Genomic DNA, 23,146 nt, shown 5'->3' on the forward strand with positions numbered 1-23,146 from the left:
CGCCGAGGGCTTCGGCGACCTCAGGGAGTGCTGCTGCAGCCATGGGGTGTGTGTCTGTGTGTGTGTGTCTCCGGCAGCTCCCCTCCCTCTGCTGGCCTCCTCCTGAGACTCCACAGGCCAGTTCAGACCATTTCAGCCCTGTTTGCACGGCGGCAGCCATTTTTTTGCCACTGCGCATGCGCTTGGCTTGGGCCATTCACATGACCCAGGTCATGACCTAGTCACACAAATGGCCCACATGCATGTGTAGTGCCCCCCTCCAATAGCCGCCACATGAGCAAACAAGGTCGGTCTGGCCTGTGGAAACTTGGGGAGGGGCTGGTGGGGGGAGGGAGAGCGGCTGGAGACAACTGCCTGCGGCTGCAGCAGCACCCCCCCAAGGCCGCAGTAAGTCACACTTTTTAAAAAACAAAATTTAATGTCATCTAGCACCCTCGAACCAGGCCTGAACCAGTTTGAATTCAAGCCAAACTAGGGCCCCCGTTTGCGGTGTGGGGGGGGACTGAACATCCCTGGTCCAGTTCGAATCTAGTTCAGATTCGAACTGAACCGGACAAACCGGTTTTGTGTACTTCCCTAGAGGCCACTGAGGTTGGAACTGTGTCAGCTTCTGTTGTGGAAACCTGGTTTCTGCTGCTTCTCTGCAAATTAGAATCAGGTTGGGGCAATTTGCAGGGGAGATGTAGAAGGCAGGAGGAAGGCTCTTTCTCCATCTGCCTTTTTCCCCCTGCAAGTCCCCCCAATTGCTTTTCATCTATCTGCTTTTCTATGAAGCATTTTTGAAAACATTGGCTGCTGTTTCTCCTCCACAGAGAGGCTTCCGGGGAGAAATAGTGAGCAGGAGAACAGGTGCTTAACCCTTCACCACCTCCGTGCATTCCCCCTGCAAATCCACCCAGCAGCTTTCCCCCCAATATGGCTCCATGAGTGAGTTTGGAAACCTTGTCCACTGCTTCTGTTCTGCAAAACAGTAATGGAAGGAGTCATTTGCAGGGGGGTTGGAGGAGGAGGTCAGCAGGAGGGTTGCTTATCCCTTCCCATGCCACTGTTTCCCCTTTGCAACTCTCTCAAGTGTTTGCTCCCTACTTAGGGCTGCATAAGTGTCCTTGGAAACCCTGGCCTCTTCCTCTCCCCTGCAGCATTGGGAGGGGTTGGTTTGCAGGGGAGAAGTAACAGGCAGAATTGTGGATGCTTAAACCTTCTGCCTGCCTGCTGCTTTGTCTCTGCAACTCACCCTATCCTTTTTTCCCTTGGCCAAAGTTCAGTTCCTGTTTCTTCCCTGCAAATCATTCCTTCCTGATGCTTTTTGTGGAGGAGATGTGATGGGAAGCACTGGAAGGCACCCATGGAGACCAGGGAAGTGTAGTCCTTCCCAGCACTCCCCCCTAGAGCTCTGCTTCCAAGCCAGTGCTCCATGGGTGTCTTCCAACACGGCCCGGGGCTCAAGAGAACTCTGTTTCCCTTAAAGACAATTGCCACAGGTGCTGGGCAATTGCAGCACTGTGTGGTGGGAACACTCACTTCAGCATGGTGGCGCCGGCGGGGGCTGTGTAGAGTATTTGGCTTCAGTTGAAGTTTTGCACAGGCCTAATAAACAATGGGCGCATTCTCACGGCCATATGGGGGTGGGCTGGAGGGAGGGCATGTTCCTACCTTGTGCCTCCCAGATGACCCAAGCCTCCTTCGGACTCTGCAACCTGTGCACCCACATGAATGCAGCAGCGGCATTCTCCGTTGCTGAAATCAGGAGCTGGGGCCTCCACACGTACCACAGTGCATTGCGGGATTAGTGGAGAGGCAATCCTCAGTATTACTGCAGCTTTCCTCTCCCTGTCCCTGCAAGCCACAGGACTCTATGGTCAACGTGGCCGCCAGCTGCCTGGGAGTAGCTCAAAGCTGCACAACAGTGCAGATGATCAGAAAAGAAGGTAGGATGGGCTCAGTTTCCTTCCGACTTAACTTTTAACCAGGGTAGCAGATCTGGGCTACCCAGGATTGGTGCTGCTGGGTCAGGAGGCTTCCCGGCTCTACAGACAACCATGGATTCCTAGGTTAACCACGTCCTGCCCAGGGATCTGTGGTCGTGAGAACAGGCTCAATTAGGGAGCTGTCAATTAAGGTTGATGGGAGCCCCCAATGGATCAAGTGCCTTGCAATGAAGAACACAGTTCTAGGGATCTTTGGGATGCAAAGCACATGCTCCATTGCTGAGCTGTGGGTCCACCTCTCATCCCCTAGACTTGAGAGCGCAATGGTTTGCTAACAAACACTGTACATGAAACACAGCCTCCCTATCTCCATTGTTCTCTCTTGTCTTTCAGAAAATGCAGGCGTCTATCGCAAGCTGTATTGAGCAGTGCAACCAACTGGAACAAGGCCGTCTTGCAAGAGAGAAAGTTGACCCAATAGACCAGCGAGCAGCAGACGTGATGATTGGCAAATACAAAGTGCGTTTGGAAGAACTGGGTTGCAAGATGCAGGTCATCAAAACACTCCTGCAAGATCTTGAAACTTTCCTGGTTTCCTTGAGGCATCTTCAGCACTCTGAGATCAGCTCCGGGGATGGCTCCGCACCTAGCAGTCTTACCCAGCAATCGATGGAAAGAGCTGCCTTGCAGGAAGTTTCTCTGTTGAAAGAAGAGGCAAAGTCTCTCGATGAGAGGTTGAAGCGGGTCGACATCTGCTTGAAAGATGCTGAATGTGGGCCAAAGATGGGCTGCGAAAAACTGATTGAAGTTGTCCAAGGAAAGAAAAACCCTGCCAGGCGTTCTGTAGAAGAACAAAAGGTCATCGAGAGCCGGGAGGCACAGGAGGAATTTGCCCGGGAGAGCAGCGAGCTTTTAAAAACCATTCAAGATATACAAGATAAGATCAGTAAAATAGGCTTGAGAGATCCAACCATTCCTGCTGTTCAGCAAAGGTGAGCAAAATCCTCTTTCACTTTCCCCCATTCATATTAGAAATTCGGTTTTAGTCAGACTGTGTACAAAGAAGGAAGTTAATCTGGGTTACACAAGGGCGACCCTTTCATGGGGCAAGGTGAAGCAGTCGCCTCAGGTGGCAGATTACGGGGCTGCCAGCAAAGTAGCAAGATGTCTCCTGCCATTGCCATCCAAGTAGCTCTTTATGACTGATCTGCCCCTTGCAAACTTTGCACGGAGTGTCTCCCCTGAAGGTCCTTTGGCAAGAAAAGGGGGGCAGGAGTGATCCACCCCCAGCATAGTACCCCTATCCACCTCCAGTGACTGTTGCTAGTATCTGCCCTCTCTTTGTGAGCCTGTTGGTAACAGGGAGCCATCTTCTCTCTCTCTCTTTCTCTCTGTAAACCGCTTTGGAAACTTTTGTTGAAAAGCGGTATATAAATTGTTGTTGTTGAAAGCTTTCATGAAAGCTTCTTGTTCACATTTTTTGGTGTTTCCTGCATCTTTTTGTGGCCCTGGCACTGCCATGCCATGCCATTTTCCTTTCCTTTCCTTTGCTTTTTTATCTGCTAGATGCCAGAGTGCGGGCAAAAAGCATTGCCCTCCCTCTGATTTGGCTTCAGATAGCATCACACAGCCAACCGCCATTGGCTACGTTGCAGTGTCAAGAAGCCAAATCCGAGTGAAGACAATGCTTCCTGCCCTCTCTTTGATAGCTTGTGGGTAAAAAGAAGAAGAAAAGTGGAACTGTGGCATGGGGGAGTGCAGTTTCTACCACCAGTACGGTGGGCAAACATTTTCATCATAGTTCACAGCTCCTCTCAGATAGCTGAAAGGAGGTTCTGTTTGCATCTTTCAAACAGGATGTTAAATTTGGAGAGCATTTCAGCTCAGGCCTACTTTTCTAAGCTCTTCAGCTTGAAGTGGCTGTTCCCTCTTCCTGCCAGCAGCACGGTGGCACAAGGAGCAGTAAACCACTGCCTGTTCTCCGGGGCTTCCCACCTCTGACCAGTAGGTGGCACTCTAGTCTGCAAGTATGTGTATGGCCTATAGACTGTAGAAATAGGCACAGTCTGAAGTAGGGTCCTCAATGCATTTCCAGTTTCCACTATCGTGCAGCGACTGGTGGGAGGTAAATCCAGTCCATGCTCTCCTTCTGTCATTCATGTACCGAAGCCTGGCACAATCTGTGCAGGTGTGATACTTTACTGCCGTGTCCTTTTATTCAGTGCTGCAGCCAGAGGTACACCTACAGGTGAAACTCGGAAAATTAGAATATCGTGCAAAAGTCCATTAATTTCAGTAATGCAAATTAAAAGGTGAAACTGATATTTGAGACAGACGCATTACATGCAAAGCGAGATAAGTCAAGCCTTAATTTGTTATAATTGTGATGATCATGGTGTACAGCTCATGAAAACCCCAAATCCACAATCTCAGAAAATTAGAATATTACATGGAACCAAGAAGACAAGGATTGAAGAATAGAACAATATCGGACCTCTGAAAAGTATAAGCATGCATATGTATTCAGTACTTAGTTTGGGCCCCTTTTGCAGCAATTACTGCCTCAATGCGGCGTGGCATGGATGCTATCAGCCTGTGGCACTGATGAGGTATTATGGAAGACCAGGATGCTTCATTAGCGGCCTTCAGCAATTCTGCATTGTTTGGTCTCATGTCTCTCATCCTTCTCTTGGCAATGCCCCATAGATTCTCTATGGGGTCAGGTCAGGCGAGTTTGCTGGCCAATCAAGGACAGTACACTGTATACTTTTCAGAGGTCCGATATTGTTCTATTCTTCAATCCTTGTCTTATTGGTTCCATGTAATATTCTAATTTTCTGAGCTTGTGGATTTGGGGTTTTCATGAGCTGTACACCATGATCATCACAATTATAACAAATTAAGGCTTGACTTATCTCGCTTTGCAAGTAATGTGTCTGTCTCATATATCATTTTCACCTTTTAATATGCATTACTGAAATTAATGGACTTTTGCACGATATTCTAATTTTCCGAGTTTCACCTGTAGGTAATTTTGGAGCCTGGACCTAAAGGCCTCTGGAGGCCCCCCTCCCCTGCTCAAATTAAGCATCATCATGCTCAGCAAGGCAACCACACCATTTGGGACAGACTAAAGAGGATTTGGGGGCCCCAGGGGCTGTGGACTTCGGCCCCGAAGTCCAGGGGTAAGAGCGCCTCTAGCTGCAGTACGCATTTCCTTTGAGGAGACCTGTCCACTTTACTCTCCTGCCCTTGGAGCCGGCCCATCCATTAGGCACTCCTAGGTGGTCGCCTAGGATCCCGAGCTGTGGGGGGCGCTGCTGTGCCCACCAGTTGCCCGCTACATAGCCGCCTTCACCTCCAGCCCCACCGCCCACTCCCTCACCAACCGTGGCCCCTGTCAGCTGCCTGCCCGCCTGCTTGCTTGCCCACCCGCCAAATCTGCTTTGTCTGACGCTGCTGGCTTGGGCCTTGAAAGTGCTCCGGTGCGTCATCGTGATGTCACCGCATGCCACGGCACATTATAATGGCACTCTGCAGTGACATCATTATGACACATCACAGCATGTCGAAGCCCAGCAAAAGGCCAGGCTGCCGGTGCCGGACAGGGCAGGTAGGCAAACGAGTTGGCGTGCAGCAGGGAAGGTGGGCAACTCCATGTATTCTGCCTCCTTAGGGGGCACCAAAGCCAGGCCTCCCTGGGGCGCTGGAATTCCTTGGACCAGCCCTGCTTGCCATTAGTGAAACTGAGGATGATTGCCGCCGGATGTTCCCCCATTTATATCTATGCCCTGTCCTGTGGAGTCCGAATATATACGTACAAGGGACCTGCAGGAGGATAGCGCACATGGAGGAAGGATGTGACTGCTTTGCACATGGGTGTGAAGAAGCCTTCACTTGTTCCAGAGCAAAGATTTCCAAAGGGCCTTTTGAAATGCAACCTTTCATTATCGGTTTTGAGGTTTACATAAGAACAGCCCTGCTGGATTAGGCCAACGGTCTTACCTAGTCCAGCATCCTGTTTCCCACAGTGGCCCACCAGATGCCTCTGAGAAGCCCACAGGCAAGAGGTGAGGGCATGCCCTCACTCCTGCTGTCGCTCCCTTGCAACTCATATTTAGAGGCACCTTGCCTCTTAGGCTGGAGGTGGCCTATAGCTACCAGCCTAGTAGCCATTGATAGACCTGTCCTCCATGAATTTGTCTAAGCTCCTTTTAGAGCCATCCAGGCTGGTGGCTGTTACCACATCTTGTGGCAGAGAATTCCATAGATTAACTATGTGCTGTGTGAAAAAATACTTCCTTCTGTTGGCCCTAAATTTCCTGGCCTTCAGTTTCATGGGATGACCCCTGGTTCTAGTGTTGTGAGAGAGGGAGAAAAATTTCTCTCTGTCCACTCTCTCTAGTCCATGCATAATTTTATACTCCTCTATCATGTCTCCCCATAGTCGAGGTTTGCTTATTTATTTTAAAGTATTCACGAATCACTTTTCTACAGAAGTATCCAAAGCAAAGTACAACAGCAAAAAAATTACTTGAAAATAAATACAAACAAAATGATGTAAATGAGAAAGTAGTAAGTAAGTGAAATAGGCAGCAACATAGCCAATAAAGCACTAGTTGATAAAAGAGAAAGAGAATAAAGAGGAGTCTCTTTACCTCGATGATAAAGAAAATAAAGGTAAAGGCAATAGAAGCAAAGATCACTTGTGAAACAAGAAGCCACACAATAATTGTATAAAAATAATCTGTGGACATCACTTGTTTCCTTCCCATTCAGACTGAAATTGCTAAGCGAACTGAGGCAGAAGCTGGATCGCCTTACTCCGGAAATGAGGTCCTTAAAGGAAACAGCCAATCAGCTTCTGCAGCTTACAGAGGACAAAGGCGAAGAGATCAACCAGCAGTGCAGAGTTGCAGAAGGCTTGTGGAAGGAGGCAAAGCTCTCCATTGCTGAAAAGTAGGAGGCTAAGTTTGTGTGATCTTATGGGCCAGATCTTGGAAATGTAAAGCCAGGGCAGAACTTGGCGTTCATAAGAACCAAGAGTACAGCCCCATGGGCCTGCACTGCTTCAGAAGGCAGATTGGAGTTGGCATGATTGAAGCTACCATGCCAGAGAGTTGGGTTCTGGTCCAGCTATTTTTATTTTATTATTCAATTTCTGTACCGTTTTTCCTTAAAACAATCTCAAAGTGGTTAACAATATAATTAGAACAATGCACAATTAAAATATTAAAAGTAAAGCTTTTAAATATAAACTAGCTGAACCTGCACAGAGCATTTGTGCGGTAGTACAATGAGCCTGTGGCAACCCCCCTTCTTCTCCTACAACTCACTCCCCCCCCAATTTGCTTTCTCTGTCTGTCTCCCCCCAGAACTCTCTCCCCCACAATCCTCTCGCTCGCACATTCTGCCCCCCACAACCCTCTCGCTTGTGCGCTCTGCCCCGCACAACCCTCTCACTCATATGCTCTGCCCCCCACAACCCTCTCGCTCTCCTCCCTCACAACTTGACCCTCTTCCTTGGCCTGCCGGCGGCCACTTTCCTTCAGCCTGCCGGTGGCTGCTCCCCTTTGGCCCGCCGGCCAGCCCGGCAGCAGCCGCTTCTCCTCAGGCCACCGGCCAACCTGGCAACAGCTGCCTCCTCAACCCGGGTCCGCTGCCACGTCCTCCCTCCTCCTCCCTCTTGAGGCTGGTGGGGCTTTTCCTGCTGGCCGGGCTTCTCCTGAGGCTGGCGGGGCTTCTCCCCCTGTTGCCACTGCGCTTCCTCCTAAGCCTGCCGGCAGCCTCCTCCAAGTAGCGGGGCTTTGCCTGCCACCCTGCACCCTCCCTCCCTCCCTGCCTGCCAGCCAGCCAGGCAGCCATTTTGGGGCGGCCATACCACCGCCGCGTCCCCTCCTAAGCCTGTTGTCTGTCCCGGCGCTGAGCAGCAGCTCCGCCTCCACCTTTTCATTGGTCGTGGCTGTAGGGGGGAGGGCTTGCCAAACATCCCCATGCATCCCCACATAGTTCTCTCCTCAGTTGGCCATAAGAGAATTAAATATATAGATATAAAATAATATCTTTATATAAAAGTATAAAAACCAATATAAAACAGTAACATACAAAATACAAAACAGCAGCAGTAACAACTGTACTTTCATTTAAAAGCCTGAGTGAAGAGCCACATCTTTACCTGTTTTCTGAAAATTGTGATGGAGGCTGAGGAGTGGATGCCAGCCAGAAGAGCATTTCAAAGCCTGGGGGCAATGACTGAGAAGGCCCTGCCCCACGTGCAGGACAGCTGAGCCTCTCTCACTACCAGCACCTGGAGGAGAGCTCCCTCTGACGATCTTATCAAGTGGGCAGAAACCCTTGGGGGAGTAGGCAGTCCTTCAGATATCCAGGGCCCAAACTGTTAAGGGCTTTAAAGGTCAAAACCAGCACCTTGAATTGGACCGGGAAACAAATTGGTAGCCAGTGCAGTTCTTTCAGAATGTGAATAATAAGATCCCAACAGGCAGCTCTGGATAAAATCCTAGCTGCCACGTCTTGCACTAGCTGCAGTTTCTGAATAGTCTTCAAGGGCAGCCCCAGATAGAGTGCTTTATAGTTATCCAGCTGTGATGTGACTAGGGCATGGGTGACTGGCCGGATCTGCCTTCTTGAGAAAGGGATGCAGCTGGCGCACTAGCTGAAGCTGTGCAAAAGCACCTCTGTTTCATCTGAGCATCCAAAAGCAAAGCTGGTTCCAGCAGTACTCCCAAGCTGCGCACTTGCTCTTTCAAGGAGAGTTCAACCCCATCCAGAACTGGCTGAATCCTTTCATCCCAATTTGCTCTCCTACTGACCAACAACACCTGTCTTTTCTGGATTCAATCTCAGTTTACTAGCCCACATCCAGCCGATCATGGCCTCCAAGCCCTGATTCAGGTCATCCACTGCCTCCCTAGGATCAGGTGATGAGGAGAGATAGAGCTGACTGTCATCTGCATATTGCTGACAACTCAGTCCAAGTCCCCGGATGACCTCTCCCAGTGGTTTCATGTAAACAGCATGGGGGACAAAGCTGAACTCTGTGGGACCACACAAGCCAATGGTGAAGGAGCTGAGCAGTAGTCCCCCTACACCACCTTCTGGACTCTCCCTGCAAGAAAGCATTGAAGCCACTCGAAAGCAGTGCCTCCAATTCCCATACTCAAGAGGCACTCAAGTTTCCCTGGCATGGTATCTTTATAAATGCAGGGATCATGCTGTCCTCCTCCACCTCCTTCTCTTATATGGTTTATGATTTGGGATCTTTGGGTGCAGCATGTTTTTTGTTAGTGCAGAATAAACACAACCTTGATTTAAAGCCCTTCGTTGGAACTTAGAGCTGCACACATGGTGGTGGTGGTTTTAAATGAAAGGCTGGGTTCTGTAGGGGTACATGATAGAAGTTTATAAAATTGCATGGTGTACAAAAATTGTAAAAAATTATAAAAAATTCATGATGTGAACAAATGAAAACTGCCTTATACCACTGGTCCATCTTCGCTCAGTATTATTTATTTTGACTGGCCCCAGCTCTCGAGAGCTTGAAGGGGTCTTTCCTAGCCCTACCTGGATATGTAACTTAGAGCCTTATGCATACAATGTTTATGCTCTGCTCTTGTGAGCTGCAGACCTTTCTCATTAAGATCTGAAGCTCAGCAGCAGACCTTAGAGAGTGCTACTTAGAGAGGGCCTTCTTCTGTATGATCCCCATTGCACGTTGAGGTCATCTGGAGAGGTCTGTCTCCAGTTACCACCAGTACTTCCGGTGGTGACTCAGAACCGGGCCTTCTCTCTAGCTGCTCCTGGCCTATGGAATGCACTCCTGGCAGATATCCGCACTTCAGGCTCGCTGTTGGCCTTTAAGAGAGCCCTAAAGACTTACTTGTTTGGCCTGGCCTTCCAAGGCTTTTAAATTGTTTTAAAGTATTTTTAATTGGTTTTAAATCGTGTTGAAATTGTTTTCATATTGTTTTAAGTAGTGTGTTTTGAATGATGATTGTTTTTATGTTTTTTAAACTAGTTGTACACCGCCCATTGCCTCTGGATGGGGTGGTTTATAAATGTAATAAATAATAAAAAATAATAATTAAGTTAGGGCTTCCCAGACTTGGGTCCCCAGATGCTGTTGGACTATAGACATTGTGGCTGGACATGATGGGATGTCCAATTTTTCTCCCTCTCTCACAACTCTAGAACCAGAGGTCATCCCATGAAACTGAAGGCCAGGAAATTTAGGACCGACTAAAGGTCCTAACCTTTCACACAAGGCATAATTTATCTGTGGAATTCTCTGCCATGGGATGTGGTGATGGTTACTAGCTTGGGTGGCTTTAAAGGGGCCTTAGACCAATTCATGGTGGACAGGTCTATCAATGGCTGTCTGGTGGCTATAGGCCAGTCTCAGAGGCAAGATACCTCTCAATAGCAGTTGCAGGGGAGCAACAGCAGGAGAGAGGGCATACCCTCAGCTCTTGCCTGTGGGCTTCTCAGAGGCATCTGGTTGGCCACTGTGTGAAACACAATGCTGGACTAGATGGGCCTTGGGCCTGATCCAGCAGGATTCTTCTTATGGGAGTTGCAGTCCAATAACATCTGGCAATTCAAGATTGGGAATGCCTGCATGAAGTTTTTTTTCTTCTATAATACTGGAATTTGGGGACATCCAATGAAAATGTTTGGCAATATATTCAGGATAGACAAAAGAGAACACTTCAAGCAATGCATAGTTTATCTAATTCACTGCCCCATGGCGTGGTGATGGTCCCCAATCACATGGCTTTAAAGGTGGATGAGACAAATTCATGAAGGAGTGTGGGATGTCGAAGGCTATTGGCCATGATGGCTAAAAGGGAACCTCCATGTTCAAGGGCAGTTTACCCCTGGATAGCAGTTGCTGGGAAACAGTAGTGGGAGGGGGTTGTTGGCTTCATTTCCTGCTTGTGCTTACTTCTGAAGGAATCTAGCTGGTCACTGTGAGAAGAATGCTCTGGAACCTGATATGTGTTACATTCTCTGTTAAAAGCCAGATGATTTGGTCTATGCTGTGATCACAGCCATGTGGAAAATAAAATGTGTCTGAGTTTAGACAGTTCCGTAAATGTGTTATTTTATTTATTATTTTATTATTTTTTATTTTATGTATCATATTTTTATACCACCTGATATATACATCTCTAGGTGGTGTACAAAATTTAAAAACAATATAGAAGTCGCGGATTAAAATCCACAAAACACAATAAAAACAATAGCATAAAAATTAAAAAAATATATATTAAAACTAGCTTAACCCACGCAGAACATCTGTGCACTAGTACTTGATTGCTCCCCTCACTCCCTGCCACAGCCCCCCTCTCCTTAGAGATCTCTCCACCATCACCTGAGCTGCACTCCTGATCCTCCTTCTCCATCCGGTTGCTTCCATCCCCCTCATCCCTTTTGGTCACTCCTCCATCCTTTTACTCCACCCCCCTTGGTCGCGGCTGCAGCATTGCTAGCACCTATTGGCCAAGCTGCAGCCCCCTATCCCCAGAGACCTCCTCACCCGAGCTGACTCCCCACAGGAGCAGCAGGAGCAGTGGTTGACCAGGCCCTTCCTCGCGGCTGCCACTGCCACGGCCGCTTGTTGCCCTCAGGCCACTGACAGGCCTGGACCCATCCCTTGCCTTCCTGTCTCCCTCCGCCAATGTTCTCAGTAGCCCCAAACAGCAGCTGTGGTTGACTAGGCCCTTCGTTGCTGCCAATAGGCACCTGCATGACCGCTTTTTCCCCTCAGGCCACCGACAGGCTCGGGCTGGTCTCTCACCCTTCCTTCTTTCTCTTTTCCCCTCCCTTCTTTTTCTCTCTTTCCCCCTCCTCCACTCACTCTTCCCTTCTGTCTTTCTTTCCCTCCCTTCTTTTTTTCTTTCTCTCGCTCACTCTCTCTCCCTTCCTGAGTTAACAGATCTTGTTTCCTCATCTAATTCACACAATGGCAGCCTCCTTCTCCTGAAGGGGCTCTTTCCTCCCTCACGACCCCTCTCTTCACAGACCCCTGCCCACTATCCATATATGTGTGTGTGTCTATCTATCTATCTATCTATCTATCTATCTATCTATCTATCTATCTATCTATACACACACACACCCCTCTTCTCTACAATCAAGAACATCTTCTGACCAGTAACAGTTGCATTCCAACTGACCTTAACCATTACAGGCTCCTCCTCCCTATCTGCATATGGAATTCCCACTTCTCAATCAGGTGTTTCTGCTCGCGAAGTCTCATGAGAGCTGCCACACATGGGATAAGCCATAGGTACGCCTTAGAGAATTTTATATATATAGATTAATTCTAATTAAAAGCCTGCGAGAACAAGTGAGTCTTGAGGGTCTTTCTGAAAACAAAGAGAGAAGAAGATGCTCTTATTTCAGCAGGGAGCATATTCCAAAGCTCCAGGACAGCCACAGAGAAAGCCCGGTTTCGGGTCACCACCAGATGAGCCGGCGGCAACTGTAACCATACCTCTCCAGAAGACTGTAACAGGTGGCAGAGTTCATGACAGAGAAGGTGCTCTCTTAAAAATAAAATTTTTCTTTCTTTCTTTCTTTCAATAGGCATGAACACTGTGATAGAGTGATAGAGCTCTTGAAGCAATATCATAGCTGCAAAAGCTGTCTGGCCAGCATTATTCAGAAGCAAGAACAAGCCCTGTCGCAGCAAGCATCTTACATGGGGAAAGAGAATCTGCAGAGGATAATTGAGAATGTGAGTTTTAAGTGCTCTTATATTCCAGCTACTTTTGGTAGCTGTGTGCAAATGAACAAAAAAACTGCAGAAACTGGTGCTGAACATAGAATGCATGGTGCTAAGAATCTTGCCTTTAATGTTCTTCTTTTGAAAAAGGAATATGTTTCTAGCTCTCATGGTTAAAAGAGTAGGCTTTCAAGTGTGTGGGTAATGCCTGCTTAAAAAGGAGGCTGGACAAATACAATCTCCCTGCTTTGGGGCAGAGTTTCAGTGTCTGGCAGAGTTTCTATCCTCTCAGCATGACTAGCAGAACGAGACTGAATTACGCAAGCTAAGAAAACATGTGGGCCTTGGTATAATTAGCAGAATTCATGCAGGTCTCACAATGCAAGTCTCAACTTTCCCTGGTGCTGAACTTGAATTACCCTGGCAAAGAATGGGCTGGTTCCCATGATTAAAAGTTCAGTAGGAAGAGTGTCCAGCCAGGAACCCAGACCCTGGAACCAGTTCTGTATTGGCAGAATTTGGGGTAGGAGGATGGGGAAGTGATTGCGTACTAACCGTCATCTGGGTAGGACGGTGTGGGGCAGGATCTTCTTCCACCCTCAGTCAAATGCTGGTAAACGATGTGGGTTGGCCATGCTGTTCTACCCAGATCACTGAATACGATCACTTTGCCATTCTCCTTCCTCAATTTTTTGCTAATACACAATGAGTTCTTGAGAGTGTACCCAGATCTGAAATTCTGGCTGGGTGCTCCTCCTACCCAGCTTTTGATTGTGGGGTCTCAGCCCAGTATTTGCCTTTCTTAGTGCACATATGGTCTTACATATAACTTTAGTAGGTCAGATGAATTGCCTCAGGGGAGAGGAATTCCAACTTGTGGAATTCTCTGCCACAAGATGTGGTGATAGCCAACAACCTGGATGCCTTTAAGAGGGGTTTGGATAACTTCATGGAGGAGAGGTCTATAATTGGCTACTAGTCGGAGGGCTACAGGCCACCTCCAGCTTCAAAGGCAGGATGCCTCCTAGTACCAGTTGCAGGGGAGTAACAGCGGGAGAGAGGGTATGCCCTCAACTCCTGCCTGTGGCTTCCAGTGGCATCTGGTGGACCAATGTGTGAAACAGGATGCTGGACTAGATGGGCCTCCTTGGGCCTGATCCAGCAGGGCTGTTCTTATGTTCTTACGAGGAGGCAAGAGCCTCATTAGGGGTCACGGGGTCCCTGTGCTCCAGGGTTCCACCAAATGAGTGACCACCAAGGCCTGGTCTCAAGCGGCCACCAAACAAGCTGGCGGCAATCGAAACCAGACCTCTCCAGATGATCTGAATAGGCGATAGGGTTCATGACAAGTAAGGCGCTCTCTTAAGTACCCTTATGAGGCACTCTCATAAATACTTACGTATTTATTTATCATATTTCTAAACTGCACCATATAAAATCTCGGGGTGGTTTACCATTAAAACCCAACAGCAATTAAAACCTAGACGCATATAAAACAAATTAAAATAATCATCAATAAAATTTTAAAGCATCATAAGTTAAAAGCCCGATAAAATTATTTTTGTTAGTATTTATTCCTGGCTTAGCCAATCCAGAGAAGCCTTGCTGCCGGTCTTTCAATGCTGCTAGCACTAAGAATCCAACTGGGCTTGAAGACCGCTCCAATTTCTAGCAGCATAGTTCTAGTTCTATATATCCACTTCTCATCCTGCATCCCCAGGGAGCTACTGAGATCAATATAAAAGGAGTACGGCTCAGTGATAAAGCCCACCATGTTGTCATGACAATACATGCCACCCTTCGAGTAGTCTAAGGTTTGGAGACCGTCAGATCTCAGGAAGACCCAGGTTCCAGGCACTGGGGTTCGTATGTTGCCAAGTGGCCCTGAAGCAAGTGTGTTGTCCCAAACCAGCCAGGAACCAAGATCGAAAGCAACTCTCATGGACTAAGTGCAAGAGCTTAGGCAGCATCCTTAAACCAGGGACTGAGAGGGACCGGGTACAGAGGCTCGGGCTTTATAAGGTATAGTAGACAGGGATTGGCCCCCTGAAGTCAGCTGACAGAATGTTCAGGCAGCCTAGGTACTGCAGCCTAGATGGCACCCTTGAAGCACAGAGCTGGGTTTTCCGTGGAAACAACATGCTGGTGGTGCAGCAGTAGGCAAGGTATTGATGGTTCTGCTCGATGGTTCAAGACTAACCCTTGCAACTTTCATAGGTGCTCAGTAAGCAATGATCACTCTGTAAGCTTCTTGCCCTGGCTAGCTAATATACAGCTAGTAGACAGAACCGATAACCCATTCGTTTGGAGATGGAGAACCAGTCTTGTGTTAGTGAGTGTGAATTGTTCCTCTTGCTAAGCAAGGCTTGCGCCCTGGTGGCACAGTGGTAAAACTGCCGCTCTGTAACCAAAAGGTTGCAAGATCGATCCTGACCAGGACCAGGGGCTCAATGTTGACTCAGCCTTCCATCCTTCCGAGGTCGGTAAAATGAGTACCCAGAAATGTTGGGGGCAATATGCTAAATCATTGTAAACCGCTTAGAGAGCTTCCAGCTATAGAGCGGTATATAAATGTAAGTGCTATTGCTATTGCTATTGCTATTGCTATTGGTTTGCATTTGGATCATACTACATGTGAACACTGTCTGCTGCAAGATACTCCTGCAAAGGGGATGGGCCTTCCTAAGGGGATGGGGCTAGAGCTCAGTGGAAGAGCTTCTGTGTTGCATTGCAGAAGGTCCCAGGTTCAATCCCTGGCATCTCCGGGAAGGGCTGGGAAAGACTGCGGCCTGAAACCTTAGACACCCTGTGGAGGAATAGGTCCCTGTCCCACCTATACCTTTACCACTGCCACCAAGTAGACTTTTTGTATGGCTGGGTCCACGAAACAGCCCTTTCACCATTGCCAAAAATTACCCCAAACCCAAAAAACTCAGTAGAGTGGAAAGGCGTATAGGTGTGTGGTGGAGACAAATCTATAAGCTTCTATTCATTGAGGCTATTCGCACGATCAGACAAAATCGGGCTAGGGGAGCCTAGCCCAATTTCGCCTGACCGTGAGAACCACCAGGCTCGCAGACGAGCCCGGTGGCCAGGCAATTAACCCGCCAAACTACCCCTCCCCTTAAACCGGGGAGACCCCCAGAGCCGGGGAGGCGGCTTTTCGCCTCCCCTCCAGGGGTCTCCTCGTGAGTAGGTGCAGCGCGGAGCTGCGGCATGGCTACTCACGATCTTGAAAACCAGAGCGTTTGTGGAGCGCTCGCTTCGCAAACCTGGTTTTAGGGCAGGGGTACTTGAGCGGGTTACCCGCTCTAGAACCACCGGGCTCACAGCCGAGCCCGGTGGTTCTCACGATGCAAGGAAATCGGGCTAGCGGAGGCTCGCCTGATTTTCTGCAATCGTGACAATAGCCCCACATTCTATACATTCTACAGTATTTACAATAATGAAGAGGTTTGTGCCTCATTCCTTCACGCACCTGCTGCCAGTCAATGTAGACAATGCCGTAGTCATGTGCACGGACCGGTTCAGAGGCCATTCTAAAGGCCTCCAGACCGGTCTGGACATGGGGTGGTTTTGGTTCGGGTGGGGGGTTCCAAAAGAGTACGGGGGGGCTTTACTTACCCCCTCAAGAATGCCGCCGTATTTCATTGAGTTAGCGGGTGGCATACCTCCCTGCCGCCCGCTTCATTCCCCCTCCTCTCGGCGCGGCTGCTAATCCATTCCTCCTCCTTTTGAATGAATACTCAATCGGGTGGCAGGGTATCTCCCAGTCCCTGCCGCCTGGCTCTTCAATGCCCCCGGCTCGGCTGGCAGCCGCCCCCCGCAGCCCCAGGACCCCTGCCGCCCCTTCCCTTCCCATACTCAAGGGGTCGGCAGGAGAACTCCCCTGCCGGCCCCGTCCCCTTCCCCGGCTGGGCTGCAAATGGCTTCTAGGAAGCCATTTGCAGCCCAGCCGGGGAAGCGGACGGCAGGGAGTTCTCCCACCGCCCACTCTCTAAAGTTAGCGGGCAGCGGGAGAACTCCCTGCCGTCCGCTTCCTCGGCTGGGCTGCAAATGGCTTCTAGGAAGCCATTTGCAGCCCAGCTGGGGAAGGGGACGGGGTCGGCAGGGGAGTTCTCCTGCCGATCTCTTGAATATGGGAAGGGAAGGGGCGGCAGGGGTCCTGGGGCTGCGGGGGGCGGCTGCCAGCCGAGCCGGGGGCATTGAAGAGCCAGGCAGCAGGGACTGGGAGATACCCTGCCACCCGATTGAGTATTCATTCAAAAGGAGGAGGAATGGATTAGCAGCCGCGCCGAGAGGAGGGGGAATGAAGCGGGCGGCAGGGAGGTATGCCGCCCGCTTACTCAATGAAATACGGCGGCATTCTTGAGGGAGTAAGTAAAGCCCCCCCGTACTCCTTTGGAACCCCCCACCCCAGTGCCGGACCGCAACTCCGCGGTTCCGTGCACACCCCTACAATGTCGAACTAGATGGATTTTGGTATAAGGCAGCTTCCTATCATGTTCCCATGAGATTGGCATTTTCTTATAGAGCTACTGCCCTGTACTGACTGCAGTCCAAGAAACTGTTCCATGTTACTTGCCACCCCTTTTGCAAAACCGATCAAGTGTGGGTTGCATCCCTCTGAAGGAGAAATTTAACTCCTTAGGGGTCGTTTTATAGGCAGGGGTCACACCGTTCCATCAGATTCAAAGCTTTATTGAACACAGCATGCCGAGCTTAAGTCACAGGGTGAAAGAGCCCCAATTACGGGCGTTTACAGAGCATAAATGCATCTCTGGGGGAGGGGAGGGTGCCTTCTTGTTTGAAGGAGGCAATAGTTAGACCTCTTCTTAAGAAGCCTACCCTGGATCCCTCAGTGATGGATAGTTATAGGCCAATCTCCAATCTCCCCTGGCTGGGCAAGGTAATCGAGAGGGTGGTGGCTAACCAGCTCCAGGCGGTTTTGGATGAATCTGATTATCTGGACCCATTTCAAACTGGCTTTAGAACGGGCTATGGGGTTGAGTCAGCCTTGGTCGGCCTGATGGATGACCTTTACCGGGGAATCGACAGAGGGAGTGTGACTCTGTTGGTCCTCCTGGATCTTTCGGCGGCGTTCGATACCATCGACCATGGTATCCTTCTGGGTCGCCTGGAGGGGTTGGGAATAGGGGGCACCGCTTTGCAGTGGTTCCGTTCCTATCTCTCGGGCAGATCCCAGATGGTGGAGCTTGGTGACAGTCGCTCCTCAAAGCAGGAGCTGTTATATGGAGTCCCTCAGGGCTCCATTCTGTCACCAATGCTTTTTAATATCTACATGAAACCGCTGGGTGAAGTCATCAGGGGATTTGGTGCTGGGTGTTATCAGTATGCTGATGACACCCAAATCTACTTCTCCTTTTCATCTTCAGGAAATGGCACTCAGTCTTTAAATGCCTGCCTACAGGCAGTAATGGGCTGGATGAGGGAGAACAGATTGAAGCTGAATCCAAGCAAGACGGAGGTGCTCATTGTGGGGGCTCAGAATCTGAGGAGTGAGTTAGATCTCCCTGTGCTGGATGGGGTTACACTCCCCCGAAGGGAGCAGGTGCGCAGCTTGGGAGTGCTCCTGGACCCAGGCCTCACCCTGGTCTCTCAGGTGGAGGCCGTGGCCAGGAGTGCTTTCTATCAGCTTCGGCTGATTCGACAGCTGCGTCCATTCCTTGAGGAGGATGACCTCAAAACAGTGGTGCACCAGCTGGTAACCTCCCGGCTTGACTATTGCAATGCGCTCTACGTGGGGCTGCCTTTGTACGTTGTTCGGAAACTTCAGTTAGTTCAGAATGCGGCAGCCAGATTGGTCTCTGGGGTAACCCGGAGAGACCATATTACGCCTATTTTGAAACAATTACACTGGCTGCCGATATGTTTCCGGGCAAGATACAAAGTGCTGGTGATTACCTTTAAAGCTCTGAACAGCTTAGGTCCAAGTTACCTTGGAGAGCGCCTTCTTCTGCACGATTCCCACCGCACATTAAGGTCATCTGGGGAGGTTCGTCTCCAGTTGCCACCGGCTCGTCTGGTGGCGACTCGGAGGCGGGCCTTCTCTGTGGCTGCTCCGGAGCTGTGGAATGCGCTCCCTGCGGAAATCCGTAATTCGAGTTCTCTGTTGGCCTTCAGGAGGGCCCTTAAAACATATTTGTTTGGCCTGGCCTTTCAGGGCTTTTAAAATGTATATGTGTGTATGTGTATATATGTATATATATATATGTGTGTGTGTGTGTATATATATGTATATATATGTGTATGTGTGTTTGTGTATATGTATGTATATGTATATATATGTATATGTGTGTGTGTATATATATATATATATATATATATATATATATATATATAAATCTTTTAATTTTTTAATTTTTAACTTGATTTAGTGTTTTTAATGACTTAATAACCCCCCCCCCTGCCTTGTGCAGATGGGAGGGAGTTTGTCACAGCCTGTCCTGCGCGAAGCCCAGGAAGGGTTCCGTTTGACCTCTTTGGTCAAGGGGCGGGGCTTCGGCCAGGATTGACCGATCCCGGCCCCATCCTCCATTTTCCATTCTCTCTTCAGTTGGGGTCAGGCAATCACAGGAGAAGCGGCTTTCCCCTCCCTCCCTCCCCGGTGCAGAGCGGGTCTAGCGACTGGCCGCCTGAGGGGGCCGAGTAGGAATTTTTTGCTCCCAACGCATTGGCCACTGTTGGGGGTTTTTTCGCCTACTCCGTTCTGTGTCCTGGGTGCGTATTTAGAGTTAGGTCAACCACAATGGCAGGAACAGTGCGGGCGGGGTGGCAATTTGAGGGTTAGAACATCGGTGAGCACCCTTGGATATGTAAAAGGGGTGATTGGTTAATCGCTCCTTTGTAGCCTGTGCGGCACGGGGAGAATGATTGCCATGAACCCTGCTTCAGGACTTCTCTAACCTTTGGGCTGTGCGGTCCGGGGTGGACGAATGCCTAGAAGTATCCAGACCCTCTCTTACAGAAGGGGGGGTTGGCTTTGAAGGAATTGGGTGGGATGTACCTGCCCATTCCCGAGCCAGGGTGTCTCCCCCCCAGTAGGGTGCTGGGTAGGATTTCAGAGTTCTGACCTGCTTCTATTGGCCCGCACTGTTCTTTAAGGGTGATTAATCACCTGGTGTTCCAGTCTGCCATGCTGTGTGTAATAGTTAACAAAGTTGTGGCCCTTTTCCTCTATACTGAGTCTACGTTTTCTTGAGCTGGGGTCTGGGGATAATGTTTTATTTTTGTTTTAAAATGTTTTAAATTGTTAGCTGTTGTTTTATTGTTTTAATTTGTTTTAGCTTTTTACTGTTTTATAAGTTGTTTTAATTGTGAACCGCCCTGAGCCATTTTGGAAGGGCGGTATATAAATCAAATAAATAAATAATTAATAAATAAATAAATAAATATATATATACCAAAGCTTTATCATTTATGCAAATAGTAGGATTCAAAAAATGCACCAATGCATTGTCCATCTTCAGACCAGCACTGACCAATCGTGGTCACCTAACAAGATACATTTCTCCAGAGCTTATGCGCATGTCTAACCTAGCATCACAATAATGCCATTGATCAATATCTGCACTTGCAGCATCCTTGCAAATACCCAGATAGGGAGTTAAACTTGGGCTTTCTTCTCCATCGTTGATTTTTCTCCTAGCTTGCAGCATATGTCACATGGTAACACTCATAGGAAGCTGCCTAAACCGAGACAGACCATTGGTCCATCTAGCTCAGTATTGTCTTCACAGACTGGCAGCGGTTTCTCCAAGGTTTCAGGCAGGAGTCTCTCCCAGCTGTGTCTTGGAGATGCCAGGGAGGGAACTTGGAACGTTCGGCATGCAAGCAGGTAGGTGCTCTTCCCAGAGCGGCCCCATCCCCTAAGGGGAATATCTTGCAGTGCTTAAGTGTAGTCTTCCATTCAAATGCAAACCAGGATGGACCTTGCTTAGCAAAGAGGGCAATTGATGCTTGCTACCACAAGACCCGCTCTCCTTATCTGCTGTAGAAATAAGTGGTATTGGTGCTGATTAATCAGCCAAGCCCCAGCTTTGTATATTGTTGCCAAGCATGCCATGGGTGGGGCAAGAGAGAGAGTGAGCAAGCAAACAATATTTGGGATCTTTCCAGCTTCGCCCTTGCAAACGTGATTTTAAAGCAAGGGATGTCACCATGTATTGCATAGGCAGGACTTTCTGTCCAATATATCTGGGCTTCTTGACCCCAGGTCCCTAAATGTGGTTGGACTACAACTCCCATCATTCCCAGCCTCAGTAGCCTTTGGACTGGGGCTGCAGCATTGGGGAGGGAAAGTAACCTCCCTCCACCCCATGCCATTTCCCCTATTTAAATAACTCCCCCTTGAACTCCTATTAGCCTCAGAGTGGAAGGAGTTGGATAGCGCTGCGACTGCTACTTTTTTCAATATTTATATAGCACTTTTCAACTGAAGACCTTTACATAGAAAAATAATAATTAATAAACAGAGATGGCTCCCTGTCCCAAAAGAGCTATGCACTGGTGGTATTATGTTCTCATTAACTTTTAACTTATTATTTTACATTCTGCTTTTAAACAAACCCACAAAAGTGGTTTATATAGGAAACATATACAAAAATATTCAGATTTTTCCTGTTTTCCAGGCTGGGGGCGGGGGCAGGAATTTAAACTGGGGAAGTAGTTCAAGGGATAGGGTTTATTAGAGTAACCCCCCCTCCCCCCCAACTCTGACAGCTTTTAAAAAGATCCTCAAGACACATTTATTCCTCCAAGCTTTTAATTAAATTTGTGGAATTGTGGTTGCTTTTAAAGTGTTTTTAATGTTTTAATTCCCATTTTAATTTATCTTATATTTGTCGTAAACCACCCAGAGACACAAGCTTGGGGCAGTATACAAATATACTATATAAATGAATAAAGTCCCCTTCTTGAGTTCCTCACCAATTCCTCACCTTCTTCGGGCTGGTATTAAGTCTTTAAAAAAAAATGTCATCAGGTGGTCTGTGTGGCCACTGTTCTTCGTGACATGTGGCTTAGCCGTCAGTCTCTCCATATTTGTAAGAGGGAGAACCAGCCAGGGTTCTTTTCTTTATAGAACTCCATTGTCATTTTCTCAGTGAAAGGGCAGGCGAGTGAGTTTCCTCTCATCTGTTGCGGAAGGATCTTTGTCCTACTTTCCCACCATCTAGCTGCATCCATTGGACAACAGACTTCACTGTCTGCTAGTAAACAAAGACCTCATTAATGATGTGGTCTAATTGCCAGACGCTAGAGGTCAGTGTTTCAGTTCCTGTGTTCTTAACCTGCTTTTTGTAAACATCTATTCATGTTTACAAAACGAGGTCTGGAATGAAAAGTTCGAAAGAAATCACATCTGCAAAGGTCGGGCTTCAGAGGCATTCTTCTCACTTGTAGGTTTAAACCGATGATCAGTTCATGAAACCAAATTGATGCTTTTGTGAGTGCAAATCCAACTTTCCTTGAAAATATATTATGTTATGTCATAATTTGTATGTCATTGTACATACTGTAATAGCACTTTAGGGAGTTTGATAAAGTGACTGCAAAGACCTGAGTTCAAATCATCACTCAGCCATGAAACTCACTGGATGACTTTGGGCTAGGAGTGTGCATGGAACCGGCTGGTCCTAACCAGACCAGGCCAGTTCAGTCCAGCACCCCCTTGAACCCCGCTGGTTCAGTCCAGGCCAGGGTGGGAGGCGGTTCGTGAGTTGTTTTGTTTTAATTTTTTTCCACTTACCCCCTCTGGGGGAGTTGTTTGAGGTGGTGGTGGTGGGGTCCGCAGAGGTTCCCCCTCCCCCTGCTGGCCTCCCTTAAGGCATAATTCATTTCGCTGCTCTTTGGCTTCCCCCTCGGCACAGCGGCCATTTAGGAGGCCACCATTCCTGCGCATTGGGCCTCTGCATGGCCTGGGAATGACTGGGGTCAGACCGAACAGGGGGTGGTTTGGTTCCATGTTGAACATGTTCAACATCGAACCTGTTTGCACATCACTACTTTGGGCCAGTCACTTCTCTCACAGCCTAACCTACCTCATAGGTTTGTTGTGAGGATAATAACAACCATGCACATCGTTCTGTGGTCCTTGGAGGAAGAGCAAGATATAGATGCAAATAAATAAGCAAACCAAAGCTCTGTTTGCAAAGAGTATACAGTTCTGAATTTTGGCACTGAAGGGGAAAACAGAAGAAGAGTTGAGAAGAGAGAAGGATGAGTCAAGGGAGGAAGAAGGGATGCATTTCACTAAATGCAATTACGTATTTGTATTTTGTTCATGAAACATTTTTTTAAAGTACACATTCTTTGAAACCACAGAATGAACTCATGAAGGTCAGACAGCGTTCTTGGTAAAAGCCCCCACTGCAATCCTAATGTCTTAAGAACAGCCAAAGAACCTGGTAGATCAGGCCAAAGAACCATCTAGTTCAGCATCCTGGTTCAC

General features: G+C 48.5%; 1 protein-coding gene across 8 annotated transcripts in view; it reads left to right on the forward strand.

Moving 5' to 3' along the window:
- Positions 1 to 23,146, forward strand: part of SYNE2 (spectrin repeat containing nuclear envelope protein 2) — a 368,664-nt gene that overhangs the window by 95,101 nt on the left and 250,417 nt on the right. For all 8 annotated transcript variants that reach the window (XM_053287390.1, XM_053287373.1, XM_053287409.1 and 5 more), the window contains exons 28-30: positions 2,322 to 2,920; positions 6,708 to 6,887; positions 12,537 to 12,687. In XM_053287390.1, the coding sequence (XP_053143365.1) occupies positions 2,322 to 2,920; positions 6,708 to 6,887; positions 12,537 to 12,687 (930 nt within the window). The remainder of the gene's footprint in view (positions 1 to 2,321; positions 2,921 to 6,707; positions 6,888 to 12,536; positions 12,688 to 23,146) is intronic.

This window comes from Hemicordylus capensis, chromosome 1 (genome assembly GCF_027244095.1).
Source record: "Hemicordylus capensis ecotype Gifberg chromosome 1, rHemCap1.1.pri, whole genome shotgun sequence".
In the NCBI taxonomy this organism is placed as follows: domain Eukaryota; kingdom Metazoa; phylum Chordata; class Lepidosauria; order Squamata; family Cordylidae; genus Hemicordylus; species Hemicordylus capensis.